The sequence below is a fragment of the Notothenia rossii genome, assembly GCF_949606895.1.
Source record: "Notothenia rossii genome assembly, chromosome: 7".
In the NCBI taxonomy this organism is placed as follows: Eukaryota; Metazoa; Chordata; class Actinopteri; order Perciformes; family Nototheniidae; genus Notothenia; species Notothenia rossii.
Genome location: NC_136905.1, coordinates 15245797 through 15269756, shown reverse-complemented (window position 1 = coordinate 15269756; position 23960 = coordinate 15245797). Strand labels below are relative to the sequence as shown.

Sequence of the window (23960 nt, the reverse complement as noted above, 5' to 3'; positions counted from 1 at the left end):
GTCACATTCAGATCAGATCTTAACTGGGCAATGAGCAAAATTGTCACAGTTCAGACTCACGGAGGAGAGAGTGAAGTGCATCAGCTCAGAATCTGAAGAAGGCAACCATGGTGAGACCGTTTCAGAACACTGGCAGGCATTTCAAGTTCTGCCTACACTGTGAGTAAAATGTATATATTAGTTGCCAATTTCATTCGATTTTCCCAGCCAACAGTTACAAAACAGCTTTGCTGATTGATTCTAGGAGCCTCTTCAAGTTAAAAAGAGATGCAAGACAATGCTGAGGCACAGTCTTGCTTTGCTGACAGTGCCTCAGTTAATGTGTGTTATTATGCTAACTCAATAACAATTTAAATGTAATGATACATTATGGTTACAGCTCCAATTTAGTTGCAGTTACATTCTAGCACATTACTTGCAAACAGAACTCGACTTTTGCGTGACTTCAGTTTGTGTCAACAAAATAAAAACTGTTTAATTACAAAAAGAGAAAAGGTACAGTAAACAGGGTTGGGGATAGTATTCACGACAAGGTGCTGCTCGAGTCTGCAGCAGTTACCATCAATGTAAGCCATACCAACACACTTACTGTATAGTCGTGTGCATCAGCACTTTTAAACAGTTGCATAAGAAAAATGTAAGATCCATAGAGCTTCAAAAGCAAATACTGGGTTTCCTTGAACCATTCCAAGAAGGACATTCAATTCTATCAATTTCATGTGACGGCAGTATTTGTAATAAACATGCATTTGAGGAGTTACATTACAACTTGCATTTATAGGTTTATAAATATCTTGTATCGACATATCAGTCGCAGCCTTGATTTAGATTTATGATGAGGAAAGTTTTTTTCTTTTTATTACAAAAAAGATCTTAATTAAACTTATTTTGAAAAGACATAGAGCCACCTTCTCCCATTAATGCAGCAGCACTGTAATCACTGCCAAGTCATTTGAGCTACCCTTGAAATACCTGGGTGAGGCAAGCAGCGATAAATCACTGACTGAATAAGCAGTTAGTCATGTAAGCGGCTGATCACTGAACCACCTTGAACACATGTAGCCAAGAAGAAAGAACCTGAGACATCAGAAGGACCCTGCATCACAGATGGCTGTCAAAATATCTATAATAAATAACCACATCAACTGCAGTGGTGGTATTGGGTTGGGCAACTTGATTACACACAAGCATACACGCTTTATTGCTCAACGATAGTTTTGGTTAAACAACTATGTGTGGTTGGCATATTTAGAATAAATGGTGGTTGAGAAGTCCATCATTATGCTTAAGTGGCAGTTTCTAGTGTGGCATTATGAATAATTAATATGACAATGCTTGGCTATATCAACATTGCCATTACCATTTTTTAAATGCCACTCAATTCCATAAAAGACAATGTGCAGTGCACATTTTTGCTGAATGGAGACGCTAAGTCTGAGTGCTATGAAGTTTCAGTTTGAAGCCGCACTGCCTTATAATTGATTTTCCTTGCTTTAATCGTCTATTTGATTCTATAAAAGCAAGACATGCAATGGGTACATGGATGAATGTACGGTAGCATATAAAGGAAAGTCATTATTTTTACCACAACGCAAGATATCGAAAAATATGACATAGAATGTACAAAATTGTTTATAATCGGGAAGAGTTGGAATGTCAATGTTTCTTCATGGCAAAGTTACCAAAATAACTAACAATTCAGTTATTGCTTGTAACAAATACACAATGAGTTTTAATATAGCTTTGCTCCTCATCAGCAGAACATGGGTTCCTCTCTTTTTAATTAAAAAGGTTGAATTTGACTTAAAATACAAACTCGGTCTAACCTTAACAGATAAAAGGCTACTACTACCGTCTTCCAGATAGCACAAATCAAGCTCATCTTAATAATTCTGCAATGATTTTAAAACTCACAAAAATCACACTTTGCGAGCTGAATAGTTACTGAGCCTGACTGAATGATAGGATACAATATAATGATTCCCAAGGAGAAACTTGTCTTGGATTTGCAGCACTGCTGGTCCACCATAATTAACACCATATTGTTATTTTTCTTTTAACAGGGTGATATCACAAAGTCAGTTTGTTTCCCTCTGCGACTCAAGCTGTGAAACAAGTGTTATTTACCAAGCAATGAAAATATCCTCTTTCTTCAAAAGGATCTGAGGTGAGACCTAAAGTGGGAAGAAATGTATCCGTTGGCTCATTATTTTTCCTGCCACTGGACACCCACTTACAACATGGTTACAATTAAATGGTGAAGACAGAGTTTAAAATAAGTAAACACTTAAAGTGCTTATTACTCAGTTCTGCAACATTTTCTATTGTTATCCATAGGCTCAGCATGTCCGAAAAAGTCATTACTTTGCCAAAGTAAAGACACAGTGAATTTGGTGATATATTTAAAAATAACAAGGGTTCGAAATATTCAAAGTAAGAAGGTTTGGTAGGGTGTGTGCAGATTTTGGGTGGAGTATCACATTAAGTTCCCTATTCAGCAACCATCACATTTAGAGATCTGCAAAAGTGGTATTTTGCAACAGTGCACATAGTATTTCCGTGGAAACGTCTCCACATGCGAGTTTCGATGTGCCATTAGCTTGTACCCACTCACTACAAAACATAGTCCTACACACCCCCACCACGAAATATGTTCAACAGACACCTTGACTGAAGCCAGGTTAATGTTCACTGTTATTAAAGCTGTTACAATGAGAATGTGGTTGGTTTTGTCCCGACCACATCCTCCCATCTTTTTGAGAAGCAGTTCAACAAGAACTGAGGGCGCTGCTGACTGACAGTGTGAAACACGATGCCTTGTTAACCCTGGTCCACCCCTTCACATCCCCCTTCTCAGTGCAACATTCAATCACTCATAGCTGTCAAAAGTATAAACAACTGCCTTGAAGGACATATTGGCATGCAGACAAGGGCAAGGCTTGCTGCATACTTAATTTCCCTGATAGCCTCAGAAAGGAATTTCTGAGTTACATTACAAAATAAGTGATAATGGCATCCTATGTCTACCTTCTCCATCTATTAAATAATTTACCAATTTGTGATCGATAAAGTATCTATCCATCTATCTATCTATCTAAAGCGACATTTACTCATGTATCTTACATTTTTAACATCACTTTTCAATGTCCACATTATTAATACAGTGTTTATGTAACAAGGAACAAACATCAGTGAATTAGAAATCAACATCAAGTCAGTCTTTTCCAAATATGATCTCTAACATTTTGGTTTGTTAGTGTCTATGTAGCATAGCAACTTTATTAAATAATAGCAACTTTATTAAATAAGTTTTCTGTCTTGACTAAGAATTGCCCTTCCTGCATCAAACCAAACCTTGGTAACAGTCAATGTTCTCTTAGCGTTAACTTAACATGACATTAATTTATGGCTTCAACCAATTGGAAGTCTCTGCTGTGACTCACTTGCTGTTTATCCGTCCGTGTGCTGTGTTGCTAAAGAAACGCCAGAAAATCTTTTAACGCTGACTTGACGTGCACTTCCCTTTTTTCTAATGTCCTGTCATAAAGGCTTTGATTGTCGTGCGATATGGCACTTATTAAATTTAAATCATTGGGCATTTTAAAATGAGTTCTTGCCTGCATGGATACCCTGGCACTAGACAACCATGATAAACTATGAAAGGTTTTATAAAGAAGCCTTTCGTTGTCTCCTCTTTCAAAAAAGGTTTTAAGGGGAATCCGAAATGTCCTCAAAAAGGAGAGAAAAATAAAAATGTCTTATTCAAATAAGCTTCCTCACATTTTCACAATCTATAGCTCACATAAGTGGACACATCATTGAAACAAATCACACTCAAATGAGCTGGGAACTGAGACAGCTTCTTGTGTAGTGAGAGATTACTTGGAACATTATAAGGCAGAAATGTCAACATAAGCCCATCAATCTCCAGGCAGAGGGCACATCTAAGTTCAGCACCTACAATGTGCCAAGAATGTGTTGCCAGTAATACCTGCTGACAATACGGTGCACAGCTGAACCCCGTCCACTGCCAGACACTGTACCCAAAGCTGGGAAATCTCTCCAAAGCATCAAATCAAAGACCTAATAATGATATTGATTTGCACATGGTAAAAGATTTAGCCCACCAAATTCACTTAAACACACCATACTATACTATTTGAAAAGTGCTATTCAAGAAATTCCTTACGCAGCTCATGCATTTTTAATGTAGCTGGCCCTAGAGGGAATACAGTCCCTGAGCCTGACTACGGTACTAATTTACTGACCTCTAAAAGCCAAATGCAAACAACATCCAAATAAGAGGCGTCCATTTCTGACATCTCTGTCAGGATATGTCCACACTACGGTAATGTTCTGTGGGGATAGACTGCCGTTATTGTGAAGATAATTTAAAAATGTAAAAAATAATGAATCCTTTGTTTAGTCAAACAAAGCAACTTCCCTTCACCTTTTTCAAACGTCTTCATTTACAATTATATGGCTGACATTATGACAGCTACAGCAGTAGAGGCTGTGAACGTATAGTACAGTGTTGCTGACATTAGCTACAGACAATGTTTCAAAGGCTTTCAACATACAGTAGATTGATGCAATGCGAGGAAGTGTCATCATCTTTGTAAACCCTTAAGCAATACTACCAACGTTCACACCAGTGAGACGGGTAAAGTAAAGTGCAAAGCTTTAGACTGGAGTTAGACTAATCCAAATAGACTCAAAATGTGAATCTGTTAAAAGGTGTGTTGGTTATTTGCATATCCCTCTGAAACGTGTGCATTTCAGCAGTTATGAAGAGCACCAAGAATCAGCACCTGGAGCAGGTTAAGCCTAGAGTGGCTGTCGGGATATTCTTTCATTTTCTAAGTTTCCTTCATAGTCATTTTAGATATGTTGTTATGTTACTGATTATTGTATTTATATCATGCTAACAGTATGCAACACTCTAACCATGTTTAGGCAGAACCTACCAATAAATCTGTGTAAGTGTTAAGTCAACATACAGAACATTGAGGAGCCCTGCATAATATTGTATTACCAGTAGTCAGTATCAGTATCATGTTACATTATTTGCTGCAGTACTGTACAGGCTGAACTGTATATACATACTACATGCATACATATCATATAGTATACATATTGCAAATGCATGGTATCTGTGTCTTTGCTGTTGAGCTCTCTTTGAAAACACTATTCATTAATCTCAGTCACCTTGAATGTGCAATCTTTATTTTATAATGTCCTAATATCTGTGAAACATGTCTGTATTAGCATCTGCATTGTTAAAATAATGGCCATTTAAACCACATGCTTCTTGTTGTATGAGTTGAGCATTTACAATTGTTTCTGACATACATTTCACTGCATTACTTCTCTGCTGTAGCAAATGTTTCCCTTCTGGAAACTATAAAGAGAATCCCATCTTATGTTGTCTTTACAGGCATGTAGACAAAGCTACATTACTGGCATTCAAAATCAGTAAAGAGAAGTTCTGCAATACTTCTGTGCAATATATTAAGACAAAGTACAGGATGTGCTTCTGGTGTTCACATGACCGGCCTCTATTGTGAAAACCACCTATTTAACTGAAATGTAACGTGTAACCATGTAATAGGCGAGGTTAATAACAAGCAGCAAAAGAAGCTAAAAAAGAGATGAATAATAAAGCAAGGGGGTTTGAATTGTAACTCCCAACACCTATGTCCGGTGTAGATGTGCAAGCTAGCTTACCATATTGAATGACAAAACCCGGAGACTTTAACTTCAATGTTTACCTTGATAATGCTGCTCCTGCGTGGTATTTCTGATTTGCCATCCAATCCGACAGAGGTGTTGGCGCTTTCCCCGGTTTGGTTGCCAGGTGCGACGATGGACCCTGAGCCGACCATATTTTCTGATATCCCACAATCTCCATTCAAGACGGACACTTCGCAATGCGTCTTCCCAGCTGCTTCGTCGCTGGGCACGGCCGTATCCTCAAGATTCAATGGAGGCAGGCAGCCGTCCTCCCCAAACTCCGCCATAGGCACTTCGAGCACACACACAGACACACAAGCTGCTGGGTAGCAAAGCCTTATGTTTCAGCTTTACACCAATTTCCTGCCTGGCCTATTGCCCTGTTTTAACATTTGCCCGCGAGTCTTCTGCCATATCATCTCTCGGTGCACATATCTGTCAGGATCCTACAGACAGAGGGGCTTGCTCCGTGCACTGTGCTCTGTAAAGAGAAACCCCAGTGATTAGCATAATTAAGCAGCATGACATTAGTAACAGAAAATGGTAACAGCAATTCAGCGTTACGAAGGAGAAGCGTTCACATGTTGTGTTCACTGAAAGCGGATGTTAACTTGAATCAGTGAAGGATGTCAATGCAAATGCAGCAGGATACAACGCGTGTGCTTTACTATGTGTACGGGCTTTGTTGCATTTTTCTATAAGTTTACCGTGTGTAGCATACTTCAACCGTGTTCACTTCACAGACCGATCCATTGATTTTGCCTTAACCGTTGTAAACCCAGCCTCTTCAGTATGTCAGCAATCGGTAACGTTAAGTTAAATAATACTAAAAGCATGTTAAGTTATAGGTCAGTCCACTCTGCAACAAAACTCACGATTAGCCTATTGTAACACACGGATATGTTTGTACTTGCCTTGTTTCTCCATGGGTAGGACGGTCTTCATAAGTTGTTGCTGCAACTGGGCAAACAGACAGACTGCCGACTGCTGTCTATGTGCGGAGCTAGGAAGCCTGGCTAGCTTGCTCGGTGAAGTTAGTTTTCCAAGCCAAAATAAAAGTCCATTCAAAACAACCCTATGATGTTAGCCCGGTTCAGCTAACGAAGGAAGGAATGCCCTCCCCCGCCAGTCAGTATCGACAGTTAAAAAGAAAAACGACACTTTGCATAATTCATTACATCTCTATAAACCGTCGCTCAGAGGAGTCGCCTACAAAGTTGTGTATGTCTCGTGAACGCGCAACAGTCAACACAGGCAGTGTTGTCAATCAAACCTAATTATTATTTTTGCCTAAAGACAAGAAACGCCCCTTTAATTTTTGAAGAACAAATCAACCCGGATACCGGGTTCAACATTTTGCCTCACAGACCTCAGACGCGTTCATTGTGGTGTGTAATTATATTGATATACATTTTGATCGTATAGGGACAGGTGGCTTCATCATATGAACCAATACCACAGCAGTGGTGTAAAGTAAGATAAGATGAGATGCTACTTTATTGATCCCAATTTGGGAAATGTTTGTGTTACAGCAGCATAAGAAGACAAGGCAATGTACAATACCATAACAATTCAAAGACTAGAAATAAGCAAGAAAGTAGAACATATACATGTTGAATTTAACAAGGTATTATATATACAAATATATATATATATATATATATACATACATATATGACAGAAGGAATATTAATATGACAGATTATATAAAGGTCAAATGTACAATGTAGTTTTATTCCAAGAGAAACTATGGAGCAGAGTTCTCTTCCAGCCAGATGAGATTTATTGTAACTAAGTAGATTTACTCAAGTACTGTGCTTGAGTACAATTCTGATGGACTTGTACTTTACTTGAGTATTTACATGTGTTGGTACTTCTACCCCACTACAAATTACAGTTAAGTTGTGTACTTTTACTTCATGTAGCCTATTTAATACCTTTAGTTATTTTGCAGATTTGGATAAATTATGTGAAATACAAACACTTAAATAAGACTTTAATTAGACCTGGAGTAGAATTATCTACAGCATTAATTAGATAAAATTAGGTGCACCTTTACCAGCTTTGATAACCCTTTTAATGCATCAATAATTATAAACAAAACATACATCAAATGTTATTCTAAAATGGGCCAATTTGCACAATGAGTACTTTTAGTTTGGTACTTTCAGTATATTTTGATGCTAACACTTGTGTACTTCTTACACTCTAGTAGTTTTACTTTTACTTACCTACTTTTACTTAGTACAACATCTGAGTACTTCTTCCACATCTGCACATACGCTTTCCTTGGGGTAATAGGTGTGTGTTTCTTTGTTAATATACATTTTGATCGTATAGGGACAGGTGGCTTTAGCATATGAACCAATTCCATAGCATTCACACTTAAACATAGTTTGCAATACGTGTTAGTGGGCATTTAAAATGTCTATACTGTACGTACATTAAAAGAGAGTATTTTCGTACAGCACACAACCTAAAAGAATAACTTCAAAACACAAAAGTCAACATTTGAATAGGCTACAAACAACACACAAGTCAACAAGAAAATCCAAAGAAGAGAAACTTCAACAAGAAATTAGCCTAAAGACAACACATAAGTCAACAGGAAAATACATTAAAAACAACACAAAAGTCAACATGAATAGGAATAGACATAAAATAAACATTAAATAATCCAATAAGAAAAACATTGCAAAGCATAAAAGATGTTTATTTTTTAAACATTTCTGAATATGCTCAACTAAAAACGTACTGACACAAGTTATATACAAAAAAAACTAACTGCTGAGTTACTTTCACTAGTAATTCCAGGAAACGTAGTGCTGTTCAAACTAAAAAGGCAGATCACAGAAAAAAAGATGAAAGTGCTCTAAACAGAACAAGAGTGAAAGTTACACTGGAAGCTTTCAATGGGTTAAAACGCAGACCTCTCTGGAACTAAATCCTGGGGGTAAACCAATATACCGACTAATTAAAGGCTTTATATATAACGTAACTTATTTTCTGCATTGTGTGGCTGTACATCATCTCCTTTTCTTTATTATTAATAGTGTTGCTTTTTGATGTGCTTTATTCAGAGGCTTCTTATGACATCTCTCAAGGGCAGCCATTACCCCTTAGAACGGCTCACATGACTTTGTTGTCAGGTCACACCCTCACATTGTGTCAGGTCTTCCTCTTTATGTAGACAGTGCATTGAGAGGATTAACCAGCCTCGATGGTGGAGTAATATGCTTCTCTGAATAACTGCCTGTGCACATTAACCTATGTGGCCAAGCAGAGTTATAACATCAAGCATCAATTCTTAAAGATGACTTTGAAGTATTAGCCACACAGGATAGAACACATATCCTCGATGTAGTTCATATAGCTTTTGATATAGTCTCTTGTAAAGGAGACACAGAGAGTGAGTGGTGAGGCATAACATTGTTCTACATGATTTAACGCATGTTATTCATAGACCACTGGTTCAGATGAAGGCAGATACACTAAACTGGGATACAAAAGCAGGATGAATGGGGACCTGTACAACAGAGCCATCTGCTGGTCTACAAGTGGTGGCGATTGTTCTGGTTATTGAAAAGTACATAAGTTCCTAAAATGCTATATATCCTTTTTGGAAAAATCACTGCCAAAGTTGATATTTTTAGCAATATTTTAAACTTCCAACAGTTTTGGCCTTTTCCCCCTTAAGCATTGTCTAATTTTGACACCTGTGCCTATATCACCTGGTTGTGAACATGTCAAAGTAATTGTTTTTCTCAGGCCCCAATAAGTTAACTTATGGACTACCTATGTAAATGTTTTATATTTTCAATTTAAACACGGCATCTATTGCACGTCTGTCCGTCCTGAGAGAGGGATCCCTCCTTGAGGTTCCTTCAATTTTTCCCCATTAACTGTGGGGTTTCTTTGAAAGTTTCTACTTGTCCGAAGTGAGGGTCCAAGGAGAGGTGTCTTATTGATATTCTGTATAAACTTTAAAGTCCACTGAGACACATGTAACATTTGTGATATTGGCTATATAAATAGACATTGATTGATTATTTGATTGAATTCCATAGAAAGAAAGAAAATGTTGTTACACATTTTTTATTTTTTTTGCTGTTTCTGCTACTCCAGTCCTGTTGGCTATATCAACCCAACAGTATCACGCAAAGTATTGAGGAAGAACTGAACCCCAGGCTTAGACCATAGATCTAGTGTCAGCCAGCCTAGATTCTATGAGACAAATAACATGAATTTATTCAACGTTGATATTTAAAGAAAATTACATTGCAGTCTTGACAAGACGAACATGCTGTGAAAGTTGGAGTACTGTGATGATAGTTACCTCACTTTTATTTCCGCATAATTGATGTGTATTATATCAGCATGAGAGTTGTTTTTGAATAAACTAAAGCCAATAGCACAGTTTATCAAAAACCCTTATCATTTTAAATGTTGTAACATTTAAATTCATCCAAGGGGGTGGAATAATCTTGAAAATGTAAGATGGCATTAAAGGGGACATTTAGATATTTAAATCCATGTCCCTTGATTAAGAATCTCTTATCTTTGGTCTCACTTATGATAATGTTCATAATGTACAGTAGTGGTTTGTGTAATTACGGCTCCGGAAATGTCTTTCCTGTAGTTTGAAAGTGCAAAATGTAGACTTCTTAATATCATTAGATATGGGAATGTCAGTCTACAAACTCATATAGACTAACTGTCAAATGTCTGTTGAGCTTCACTGAGCAACTAACCTGATGTTACTGTTGGCTGCTGCATAAGGTAATAAGCAACATAACCACAGCATTGGTTGCCCTAACTAACCTAATCCTTGTTAGAGCATTGCTGTAGTTCAGATCAGCAGAAGTATTCTTTTCTTTGGCCATTTGGTGGCAGTGCAACAAGCTTTAACATTGAGTTATTGTCAGTTTATAAAGTTGACATGTTGATGATCCCTGATCCCAAATAATTGTCTATTTACACAATCAGCAGACAAGGAGAAGCATTAGCATCCACTGTCCATTGTGTCTCTTCGGCTCTTTGTACTGGCACTGTTGATGTAATTATAAACAAAATTGCCAGTGGACGTTGTCACATGCATGATATATAGAGAGAAGAATGACATTAACTAAAGCAACATTTATATGCTTCCCTTTAATCAAACAGAACAAACAACAAACCTTGAATTTTAAAATAGCCTTTATTCTATGATTATGTGTATGATTGATATAGTTGATACATATTATCTTGAGTATGGGTGGATTATCAGTATAATTATATTTCTGCTTGAGCTGACATTTTTTGCACATTTTAACATTCATGCCAAAGTACCATATATGACAAACTTAAAGTGGACCTATGTTGGTATATTTGAATAATATATTGTAGGGCCACACCTATGTAAAACATGTCTGTGAAGTTTTTTTTTTCAAAATACCAAACAGATCATGTATTTTAGCCATGCCTCATTTCGCTCCATTTGCTGTATTCCAGCCCTGTTTTTGCAAGGGCTGATTCTGTGGCAAATGAGCTGCAGCTGACCACGCCCCCCTCCACGAGCGTCATGTTACCATGCTGTTACCATGCTGTTACCATGCCACTGCAACCTCTCATTACCCTGATAGGTGGAGAGTTGCCCATATAGGCGGAGCACCCCGTTTCTGACATCAGAACAATTTCAAATCTGTATCAGTCTGTATAAGCTCCGTTGCAGCCCCGTTTTTAGAGATTTGGGTACAGAGGAAAAGAGAGAGGGTTGTGTTTTCTGACACTTGGTGAGTTCCCTGACACACTGGGGACACATATTCATGTATAAAAGACGTACAAAAGTGCATTTTGCATGATAGGTCCCCTTTAAAGATTGCAGAGGTTAATTCAAATACAACAAAGGGAATATTTAAGAAAATTCTGATGAAGAATATCTATAGGCTTATATTTTAAACCCCTACCAAAACATCAGTACTAACTATAGTTGTACTTGTGTCATTTATATATCATCGTAAGCTTAAATTGATTATATATATAAAGTAGAATGCTTGGTAGAGCAAAGAATCAACACGGATGTAATTAGTCTGAACATTTTAGGTGCTGCAGATTCACCAGCTGATCTTTAGGCTATTGGGATGATTTCAGTGGTGCAGTTGCATGCAGCTGGACACCAGGCTTTCACCAGCCCATTGGTGCATCCATCCTGGTTTTTCAAGGTTGGACAGTTGAGGTATTTGTTAATGTAAGGACATGGGTTGGCTGGAATGAAACAATAAAGATATTAGCTCTTTTCTACCTTAGTAGATAATATTCATTCAAATATATATTCTATAAAAAGAACCCAGAGTGTGTATTTGTGATGACATGTGTTACTTACTGCAGAGTTTGCCTTCACAGTCATTGGGACAGGAACCACACCGGGGTCCCTCTTGATAAGGTGGCCAACCCTTGAAGTTTCCTCTGTAAACAAAATAATTAACAGTGTTTTACCCAATTTCAACCCCTTCAATAAAGACACTTCATATTTTTTCCACCACCGTTAAGCTCTCCCAGATATCATATGCATATAACTCCAGGGTTTTATGGGTAAGCAAGTTAAATGAGGATCACATACGCTCGGTAATAATGGCAAGCATAGAAATAGATGCCGTTGGGGCACAATTTCACACCACAGCCAATTTTGTAGGAGCTGTTCCACACCACCTGACAACGGAAAAAAAATTGACTTTCTTCAGTGGCACTTTAAGTAGGAAAATCTTAAACAGTGATGTCTATTGGTTGTCAAACATTGTTTTGTAAACATTTTTAAAATATGTCTATATTGTCAGTTTTAATATTGAAATGTTTGTGTGCGTATATTTGTAGTGAAATTTAAACATTTGGAAAAGAAAAAAAATGGCCATTTGTTTTAGATGAAATACAAACATACTGTATATATCTTCTGTCAATGTTGGTACAAAAAAGCTATCTTCAGTTTATTTGAGAGTTGAAAGCAGGATTGGTCACACCTATTTTGTACAGATAATACATCATAAAATGTATTTCTAGGAACAAAAAAAGTATCTTGATCCAAAATAAACGGTCACTTATCTGTCAGAAATCCTTATTGAGACCTTAATCTATTAATCTAACTTATGTCCTATTATCGCAGATTTGGTCTAAACCAACTATTAAGGGAAAGGTTTAGATCTTCAGCTGCTAAAACATTTTATTTGGTTAATTGGCTTTTTCTCTAAAAGCAGCTCCCTTTTGCATCTAAAACTGACGCAATGAGATCCGTGAGAAACAACAAAAATGAACAATCGTGGATGAAAAAACAAAAAGTGAGCTGAAAGACGCTAAACCGCTTTCCAGAGCTCATGGGAACTACAAAGTCTGATGATAATTCTCTGAAGGTAAATCACTATTACATTTAATTTCAACAATTGGTATTACTCCGATATTATAAATAATGAATTAAGAGTAATCATCGATTAACAAAGAAGCATCTTTAAAACTGATGGCATTGCTGCTGACACAAGGTCACAATGTAGGCCTACTTTATTTTCTGCTCTTATCTTTGTCGACACATTGCTGTGCGTTACCTGAGTGTAGTGATCAACAAATTTGCCGTTGGTGGAGCCACTTGGATACAGGTAGTTTGAAACTTCAGCATGCCAGTCAGTGATGACGTCAGTCCACGAGTCAAGTGAGGATGAATAGAACAGATTCTCACCTAATTCATATCCTGTTTGTTGGTGGGAACACATGGCAGCACTGATTAATCGCTGTCTTCAAACACACCGTTTTTATTTCCATGTCCCAGTAAATCAAGTTATTTAGACAAAACAGGCATCCCCCAAGGTGTCCTCCAAGGTTCAGTTCTTGGCCCCCTCCTGTTCATCCTCTACCTGCTTCCCCTTGGTCACTTTATACGCTTTCATGGACTTCAATTCCACTGCTTTGCCAACGACATCCAGCTTCTCATCTCCACCAAGTCCATCTCCACTGCTACCCACTCCATCCTGACAAACCGCATCGCTGAAATAAAATCCTGGCTCCAACTCAATTTCCTCAAACTCAACTGCGATAAATCTGAGATAATAATCGTTGGACCAAAAAAGCTCATCTATCCATAACTTCCCCTCAACATAGGTGGCTTCCCAGTTCAAACCTCTCCTCACATCCGCAAACCTAGGCATCATATTTGACCAAACCCTCTCCTACAACAAATACATCAAACAGATCACCAAGAAAGCCTTCTTCCACCTCAAAAACATCGCCCGTCTACGTCCATCGCTCTCCCCCACTGCTGCAGAAACCCTCATCCACGCCTTCATCACCTCCCGTCTGGACTATTGCAACAGCCTCCTCTATGGTTCACCTGCAAAAATCCTCAACAAACTTTAATACAGTCAGTACTCCGCCGCCCGTCTACTCACCCACACCCGAATCCGTGAACACATTACCCCCTCTAATCCCCCAGAGAATTCAGTACAAAATCCTCCTCATGACATACAAAGCCCTCCATAACCTGGCCCCATCCTACCTGACTGACCTCCTCCTCCACAGACACACTCCCACTCGCTCCCTCCGCTCTGCTGCTGACAACCTCCTGTCCCCCCACCCGGACCAACCTCAAGTCCTGGGGTGGCAGAGCCTTCTCCGTTGCTGCACCCACCCTCTGGAACCCACTACCCCAATCCATCAGAGATTCTTCCTCCCTCACCGCATTCAAAACCTCACTCAAAACCCACCTGTTCAACACTGCATTCAACCACTGACCACCCCCACCCCCACTTTCTGTTTTGTTTATCTCTTTTTTTATAGATATATATATATATTTTTTTATTCTCTGTCAAAGCGTGTTTGAGTTTCTAGAAAAGCGCTATACAAGTCTCATGTATTATTATTATTATTATTATTATTATTATTATTATTATTATTATTATTATCATTAATAAATGATAATGATAACTTATCCTATTCCAGGTAATTAAAAGAATAACATAATGTCACTGTGATTGATAATCAATCACAAGGTCAGTTGGTTTAAAGAGAACCATTAAACGGATGAACATCTGAGATATTATTTAAGGTTCTGGCACAATGTATGTGGAGCAAGATAAGAAGAAACAAAAAAGAGAGACAAAGAACAAAATAGGATAAAATATACCATCTATCATGCGGGTGCTGGGCGCTCCATGAGCCAGAATACATTGGTCCACCCAGGCCTGAGCATTGACTGCTGCCTTTTCATCATAGCTCTGTATGAGAAATAAAGAAAAACATGTAAAGATTTTAACACCCGCAAACATAATTGTGCCGTTATTTATTGTTTTTTCCCACACATAACACAATAACAGGAGAACATACAGTACAGAGAACAAATGCAGGTGCTATATAAAAAATTATTACAAAAAAGATGACTAAACAATTACAAAACAATAATGATAATAAGATAAAAAAGACCATTACAGTAATTGCAATGACAAAAATAAACCAAAATACACAATGACATGATAAGACATGTTCTCACCGACTTAATGTCACTTTTTTGTATTCACACAAACAAGGGAAAACAAAAGATAAGAATTATTAGTAAATATTATCTGAGCCACTTTGATTATCCGAGTACAAAGAAGGACTGACCATAAGCAGCATGTCCGAGGCACGCTCAACTGCTCTCCTCAGTTCATTGTGATAGTTAACGATCTCAGCCTGAACTGCTGGGTTGTCTGGGCAAATGTCTGCACACACACAGAGACACATACACTAAAACCAATGTGTAACAACAGATTAAAAATAATACATTGTTAATACTCTGTTTGCTTAATATCTAGGCTATGACTCATACATATCCTGGTGGGGTAATAACTCTGAAATGGCTTGACATTACAAAAGAATATAGAGGGTTTTACCAAATCCTATAATCATAATGTGAGACTTATTGGCTTGGTATCAGAGTTTAAACTGGAAAATGAAATGGCTCTTTAAACATGCCTGATGATGTTTACATTCTGCTTACCTTGCTGTGGACCGACCACGGTGCAGAAAGGTTCGGAAAGGGAAGAAAAGGAGATGAAGAGAGGATAAAGTAAAATAATTTTACTTCTTAGAAGTATGTGAATCACAATTTAAGTTAACTTAATTGTTGAATGTTTTGTATTAACTTCATTAAAACTTTGCTTAAACTTAAAGCTTCAACCGCAACTTTTAATAAAAGTAACTTTTTTCCATATTTGAAGAAACTGTCTCTATATCCTGTGCATGATCAGATAATCAGTTAACAAATATCATGTTTCTCTTTCCCCTGTGCTGCTTAAGAGATTTGCTCTGCAGCGAATAAAAAACAATCAGAGCCATGGAGTTTGTAGTGCAGTGTCAATCATCAGTTATTAACTCTAATCAAACTTTCAAAAAGCAGAGCTGATCAAATATAAACCAATATTCGGTCACTGGTCACCTAATTCTCTCCTCAACTGATTTCAGTAACATACTGTATATGGGCGTACCATTTAGGTGTAAAAAAAAGAAGTTTCCTTCAGCCAGCCTTTTTTTCTGCTTTTCAAAAGTTTGGCAGGGTCACAAACTTTGGTAGTCTTAAAGTAATGTTTTATTAATATGTGAATGTAAAACCTTATTCTGTTAAGTACACCAGAATGCACAATATCTGTGTCTAAAATGTACTTAAGTCATACAAAATAAAACTACTCCAGTTGAGTTTTAGTACTTCCAAAATAAACGACTAAACATGCTTTCAAGCATTTGCATCAAATAATGTATAACAATGCTCTATAATACTCATACTTATAACATTTACCACATTGCAGGCAGAGTTCACTTGCTGCACAGTCAAGATGCAAATCAGGAAAGCAAACATTTTCCTTGAAAAACAGACAAAGTAAGATTGCAGAAAAATACTTCCTGTCACATTTCTACGACATGACACATTTCTCCAGTTAAAAAATAACGTATATTTATAATATAGAAATAAAAAGAACAAACACAAGGTTTACACAAAGATCATGATGTGTAAATGACAGGTTCCCCCCCTTTATTGCTTGGTATTTTTTCCCAAATAAATCAATTTGTATCTTCAAAAGTTAAAAATAAATGCTGAACAATATGTTAAGGAACTTTCGAAGTGTGAGGCTTACCTGGTCCTGGGTCTTCATGAAGTTGAGTTGAGTTTGCACTTTCGTCTCCCTCCTTTTATAGACCCAGTCTTAGATAAAGCACATTCCCCTCCGGCTGCTAATGGTGCAGGAGTACCAGGGCCTTACACAATTGATGCTGGACAAAAACAAGTTTTTCATGCAGGACTGAAGAGGGTTTTTCTTTAAACTAGTGCAACACACAGAGTAAACAAGGAATTGTTTATCCCAAGGGTGTAGTGCAGTGGTTCAAGTTTACACTGCATAGAATGGAAAAGTCTCTGAGGTAAAGATAAATAAAAGAAAAGGAGCATGTGTAGATTACAAAAAATAGATCCGTGTGTTCCTGTATGTAAATGGATTAAAGTCATACAGCTCATGTGGGCTAAAGACGCACCCATTATTTGCTTTGGCTCAAAATGCAGCATATCAGAAAGGTATAAGACTGACTACTGACTAAACATAATTAATCATTTTAATGGAGGAAGTTTTAAACATACAAACAACATATATATTAAAGGTGGGGTAGGTACGTTTGAGAAACCGGCTCGAGATACACTTTTTGTCATATTCCATGGAATGCTCTTAACATCCTGATAGCAATTAATATCTGAAGTGGTTTGACAAAAAATCCATAAAAATATCTCATCTGTGGAAGCCGTAGTACTGTAAAAAGCACGACCAATCATTTTAAAATAACTGGATGGCCTACCTGCCTGTCAGCCTTCCATCTGTGCACAAACTTATCTCGTGCCCTCATTGGTCATGTGTGCGTTTGTGTGTGTTGGAGGAGGGGCTCTGTAAGGAAGTGGCAGATTTGTTCCAGCTGTGTATTTTCAAATTCTAGCGCACTCAGGCTGGTTTCTCCAAAATTACCTACCCCACCTTTAAAACACTATTTAAACTGAAAAACCCCCAGATTATGTCAATGTCAATAATGCTGCTTAGTATTATCTAGAAGGAGATTTATAGAGTAACATCGGAGGAAAAAAAGATTTTCATGATATGTGATAGCCAATATGGGTTATAAAAACTTAAAGGGGACCTATCATGCAAAATGCACTTTTTTATGTCTTTTATACATACATACAGTATGTGTCCCCGGTGTGTCGGAGGACTCACGTAGCGTCATAAAATAAAACCCTTTCTCTTTTCCTCCTTACCCAAATCTTTTAAAAACAGGGGGAAATGCAGCATGAAGTGAGCCTGGCCCACCAAGGCCTAACTATACCGTACTAATGGCGCATTTTCACTGCAGGGCCTCGCATGGCTTAGTACGGTATAGTTAAACCTTGGTTGGCCAGGCTCACTTTATGCTGCGTTTCTATTACAGTTTAGTAGCAGGGGCATTAACTATAGTAACGCAGTGTAGGCGGATCCGTGACGTCATCTTCAATGGGAACCACAGAAAACCAACATCAGCCGTTAGCTGTTAGCCCTCAGAGCTCACAGCTCCTCATATCTGTTCAGAAACTAGACAAAAGTTAAACAAGTACAAACCACAGACTGTCTGTGTCATGGCGAATACAGTCGCTGGTTTATTTATGTCTGTAGGACGTTGTTGTGAGTGTGGACGGTCGGAGCATATACAGCGTTAGCTTAGCGGATCTCCATTCAGAAAACACACATTTTAAAAGGTGTTTCGCCTGCCGTTTTGTCTGCAGACTTGTCAAATAATTCATTCATGGTTTTCACTGACCGGTATCAGTATGTTGTTACTTCGGCATCATTTTTTAAACGTGTATTAAAATTAAATCACGGTAAAATATGTTAATTTTGATGTAGTTGTAGCCCCCTTGCCAGCGATTCTCTCACTAGTTTAGCATATTCAGCCCAGTTGTTGGCCCGGAAAGAACCTGGATTTTGGAAAGCCAGAAAAACTGTGAAACAGTACCCGTTAGCCGGTACTACCCCTAGTGGAAACACAACCAAAATGGACCGGGTTTGGCACGGCACGCTTAAACCGCGCTGTAGTGGAAATGCGCCATAACAGGGCTGCAAAAGAGGGGGATGAGCAGTATGAGGAATGGCTACAATGGGTGATCTGTTTGGTATTTCAAGCAAAAAACTTCACAGACATGTTTTGTATAGGTATGGCCCTACAATATATTTTCCCAATATAGCATAGGTCCACTTTAAATAACATCCAAAGAAATAAAGACTTAACTGCAGGCCACACAATATCATTAACACTAGGAGAGCAAAGAGCACTGATTATATTAAACATAATATCTCACAGATGATCTGTTCTGAATTAAGCGGACAATACTGCACTGGAAGAATACAATAAAAGAGATTGTTTATCATATGCATTTCAATTACAGTCATCTAAAAACACAAGTATGTATAATACCCATTTGCCAGTGTTCGATTTGGGAATTCAAAAGTCAGTACAGTTCATGCAGAACTATATAATTATTTCCAGGAAGCATAAGGAATGATTGTGTAGTTTGTCTGTAGAATGAATTGGATTGTTCACATTGTTAGAAACTGTGTGAACAAAGCCATTTTGTTATCTTTGGCGAAACCTTGCACATTCATCTCTGTTGACTCTTCATTATGTGTCTTAATACACAATTACCATTATAATGCTATCACCTCATAATTGTGTCATTAAAGTACAATGAGTAGCTGGAGTCAAACAGTCTCAGTGGTCAAAACAAGCTTTTGGACTGTGCTCTCTTCTGAAGTTTGTCAAGTTCAATACAGAGATTCCTTTGAAACATATTTGTTTACATTTCTCTCACTAACAATAGCATGCTAGTCCTTCAGGTAGATGTTTAGTTATGTTTATGGATCACTAAAACACTGACTCAGTGGTGGAGATGGAGACCATGAATAACTGTACATAACTGCATGGCAACAGGCAGAAAGATAAACACTGCCAATTCTCGAGACAAATTGGAAACATGGCTTAAAATTGAGATTTTTGATAAAGCTACAGTGTTTGACAAGTGAGCTCCACATAAGCTTTAAACTAACATTACAATAGAAAATGCAAACCACAGTCATTTGTTCTCAAGTGTCAACAGTGTCAAATGTCTGCAGTGATCAATGTCATGGGTGTAGTGCTTCATGTACCATTGGCGCTGTGTACATTTGGATATATTTTTCCTTGAACTATAACTCTACCATTTGAAGTAATAGCCGTCATTATAGAGCAGAATGCTACAACCCTGAGTGCAGTTACAGGCGGACACCCCGCGCTGAACACTGACAGCCTAATGTAGGTGGCTCTGTGGAAATTATGCGAGAAAGGCTCAAGTCTTTTGTTGGAAATATGTTCTTGTTCGCCCCTGTAGCTTTCCTCAGGTATCTAATCAGAGGATAAAAGAAAAAAACTTCTGAATGCATGCCCACTGACAAAAATTCCATACAGCCGTCTGGTTCTATCGAAAAGCATTTGAATAGTAGAATAAGTACATTGATACATTCACACTGAAATAATAAAGTAGCTTTTGTAGCTTTATTCTTTCATCATAAGTATGTAAGGGGACCTTTATATTACTAACACACATAAGACGTCGCACTTCAGCATCGAAAGCTTTTGAGCTTTCTTCGATGTTCCATCATTCAGGCATTTTGGGCAATAAGTATAAATATTTGTCATTTTGAATGAATACTGTTAGTGTCACCTAATCACTATCTGATTGTTGGTTTATTCAAAAGGGCCAGACATTACAAAATAATACAATGCAGTAAATGCACTAGTTAGCCAAAAGCATATATATTTTGTGTGTAGTCCCTAGACACAACTTACAAATTATTAATGTAAAGTCAAAAGGTATTGCAATATGATAAAATATATAAGGATGCAAAGCAATTATAAAACAGGGACTTTAAGATAATGTACCGTACAGGACAATATAATCTGGTTCTAACTCCAATAGAAGTACATTTACTTCTGAATGGAATATTTACACTGCAAAGGATCTATGGAACAATAAAACAAAGCCACAAAGAAAGACATCTTCGCACCATTTAAAGACTTACTTTCCAATCTGAAACACTGGGGGGCACTGTCACATCTCTAGTCACCAAGAAGACATCTGTGATCTTTGTATAACACTTTGAATAAAAAGACGCTGTGATTGAACAATGTAAAACATGTCTACAGCAGAACCAGGAGCCTCATTTAGGATGTGCTTTGTTCCAATCACACTTCCGTCCAATCAGCTGTCTTTATGCGGCCTCAGACACTCATGGAAGACTGATGGTTCAACAAACACAGCTTTCACAAACACTATGCATGGTTTACCATCTTTACAATTGTCTCAAATTATTTGTCCCATCTCAGTTTCCCACAGTTCTCCATTGGGACATTTGACAGCGTATGCTTTGTGGCTGTAGGGTCAAGTGTCCACTAAGTCACAAAACATGAAAAACACCCAATTTGGTCATAAACAAAAAACGTGATGAAGTGTAACATTTGAAGATGACATCACGTCAATGTCATTTCCCAACATTTGCATGTTTTATACAATTTGGCATGTTTTTATAGCTACTGGCATAATGGCAATTACACTGTGGGTGATCATCAGTGTCATTCAGGCCTCAGCTCCAGGACGGCTTCAGCATCTGTTTAATCTCGCTCTGTTTAAAGGGATGGAAAAGCATTCAAGAAATCCGCCAATGTTACCAGTTTCTCTTTCTACTATTCTTTAATACTGACCCTGAGGTCTCTCCACGGGTGTTTAAAACATATGATTTAACAGAACGACCCTTTTTCCCTTCCTGCACTGAACCTTTTTCATGTGAAGGTGATCTAATGCTAAAATATGCCCTTCCAAAATCTGATGGACATTTCCCAGATCTAGATACATGTGGGCAGTTTCCACTTATGCTTCCAGGAAGGGTGATTAAAGCTTAATGGGGCTCCTGATGTGACAGCAAACAGAATTAGGAAATCTCCATCTTTAAAGAGACCTATCATTAATTTGGGGCCTGGAGATTCCAAAGCAACATCTGAGCGACACAATGAGGGCTCTCCTTGAAAAATCAGCTACAACCCTGGCAAATGAGCGAGTGAATCCCCCATTAGGCGATACATGACTTTGAGAAGAGCCCAATGTCATGAGCACATTGTGTGAAAGACTAGTAATTCTAATCACAGTATGTGAGGCTCTTCATCAGTAATTATGGCAAACTCATCAAAAGGCAAGTCCCCCTCTTGTTATTCAGCTGCATTATTCAGATGTATTGTTTCGTAAACAAAACTGTTTCCCAATAGCTACCAAGGCTAAAAGAGTCACCATTGTAAAAGATGCTCATTCAGCACCTTTAACTTTAAATTATATCAAAAACATCTTTATATTTTTCGTCTTTGTAAAAGAATGTCTAAAAAGAAGCTGTACCATGATAACGTTCAAATTTGATGTGATGCATTCAGTACTTACGTTAAGGTAACTTGAAATTTGTTCAATTAAGTAAAACCAGCAAATAATCTCCGCTGCTCACTAGCTGGTGTCTAAGTCTAATATTCAGAAACGTGCTGCTTGTCAGGTAGTGTACGTTGGATTTAACAGGCCCTTTCTGCTGAAAACGGCTGCCTTCATGTGGCTTAAAACCAAACCAAAACAAACTAAACCACTACAATGACCTGAAAGACACTAAAACGCTTTATATAATGGAATCCAGATGTGGGTTATAATTCTCATTACAAGCCATCCCTTTTCGATTCATGTAGTCTTGTGTTGATTGATTGTAGCTGTAGAAAGGCTGATAAATATTTAACAATCAAAACAGTAATTTAATTCTGTACAACAGTCAGCACTAAAGGCCAAACCTGGGTCAAACCACACAGTCATTTACTGTGTCCATCAATAGATTTTAAGCATTGCAGAGAGTTAATGACAGAGACGGAAACTGTATCCTGATGTCAGCAGTGAGGCAGATTTGTGTTTGCCTCAAGCGATGATGCTCTGTAAGGACATGGATCAGCTGTTGTTCTCCCTTAAGTAGCAGTAGTTGTTGTTGTTGTTGTATAGGAAATCACAGTTTATGTAACAGAAGTGTGGTGTTTCACCAGAGTGGTCGTCCCTCGTAAAACTGGCTTAAATAATAAATACAGAGCCATAGGGGGTCCTGACCTGGACATTTAAAATATTTATTACCACTACAGAGCAGTGAAGTACTGAGGATTACACACACAAACAGACCCTCACACATCTGTAACCATTTACTCTTTTAGTCAAACTCATCACCAGCTCTGAAAAAACACCATTCACAAAGCGTGTGTGTCTGTGTGTGTCTGTGTGTCTGTGTGTCTGTGTGTGTGTGTGTGTGTGTGTGTGTGTGTGTGTGTATGTATGTATTGACTATATGGCACAGCATTCTTCTGCTTTCCGTCTACTTCTCAAACAAACTATTGATTTGTATTTCTGTCTGCCCCATCTTTCTTTAAGTCCTTCACTCCCTAAACAACACCCGTCACCCTTCCTCCCCCTCCTTCTACCTCCTCTCTCTAACTCTGGTATTTCCCAGCGAAAGCCCCCTCCTCACCTCCCCTCTTTTCTACCCCCTCCTCTCCTCAGATGGATTCTTCAGTCAGCCGAGTGGAACTGGTGCGGCTGCTGGAGAGATAGGCAGAGAGGCAGAGAGGCTGTGCTGAACAGACGCTGGGTCAGAGCGCTCAGTTGCTTCAGACAATCACAGGGGAGCGAGAGAAAGACACAGGAAAAGAGCAAGACCACATAGAAAGATAGATTTAAAAGAGAGAAAGGGGAGGGAGACAGGGGAGGGAGGTAAATATGTGACAGGATGCGGTTTCCCTGAGCTTGCAGAACATCGGTACACAGGCATACTTTGGGCATGACCTAAACACACCAAGCTTACAAGTGTGTTTTAGCTCTGTTTGCTGGCGAGGGGGAAGAAGAAGCAAACCGCTGGAACTGCTGCTGCTGTGCCTGTAGACGCTCTGGTTTGTCTGCTGTGTGCCGGAGGATTGTGTTTCCTTTAAGCCATTCAGCTCCACAGCAGTCAGCTCATCTGACAGGATCTGAACCATTCCTCCCTCCAAGTAGAATGCGTTTCTCTGCTGGAAGCTCTGCTCACGTTGCTGCCTTCATTTCCAAGCAGTGAACTTTTCAACCAGATTTGTGAAACAGG

The 23960-nt window shown here is 38.3% G+C and overlaps 3 protein-coding genes across 4 annotated transcripts in view; 1 reads left to right on the top strand and 2 right to left on the bottom strand.

Moving 5' to 3' along the window:
* Nucleotides 1-6992, bottom strand: part of plcl2 (phospholipase C like 2) — a 36096-nt gene extending 29104 nt beyond the window's left edge. The window contains exons 1-2 of the mRNA XM_079692919.1: nucleotides 6648-6992; nucleotides 5772-6214 (exon numbers count right to left, since the gene is read on the bottom strand). Of these exons, the coding sequence (XP_079549045.1) occupies nucleotides 5772-6020 (249 nt within the window). The 5' untranslated portion in view covers nucleotides 6021-6214; nucleotides 6648-6992. The remainder of the gene's footprint in view (nucleotides 1-5771; nucleotides 6215-6647) is intronic.
* A 4168-nt stretch (nucleotides 6993-11160) lies between these two features.
* On the bottom strand, nucleotides 11161-23859 carry LOC307046337 (cysteine-rich venom protein; the record flags this gene model as incomplete). Its single annotated transcript, XM_079692735.1, has 7 exons — nucleotides 11161-11976; nucleotides 12095-12177; nucleotides 12332-12420; nucleotides 13302-13444; nucleotides 14873-14963; nucleotides 15349-15446; nucleotides 23688-23859. 7 exons carry the CDS (start codon nucleotides 23857-23859, stop codon nucleotides 11840-11842), a joined length of 813 nt encoding a protein of 270 aa, XP_079548861.1. The 3' UTR covers nucleotides 11161-11839.
* The window catches only part of rftn1b (raftlin, lipid raft linker 1b), a 97204-nt gene continuing 96637 nt past the window's right edge, over nucleotides 23394-23960 (top strand). Inside the window, exon 1 of one of the 2 annotated variants that reach the window (XM_079640477.1) lies at nucleotides 23394-23959. The gene's annotated coding sequence lies outside the window, so the exon portion shown is untranslated. The remainder of the gene's footprint in view (nucleotide 23960) is intronic. The other variant, XM_079640476.1, reaches the window with a different exon arrangement.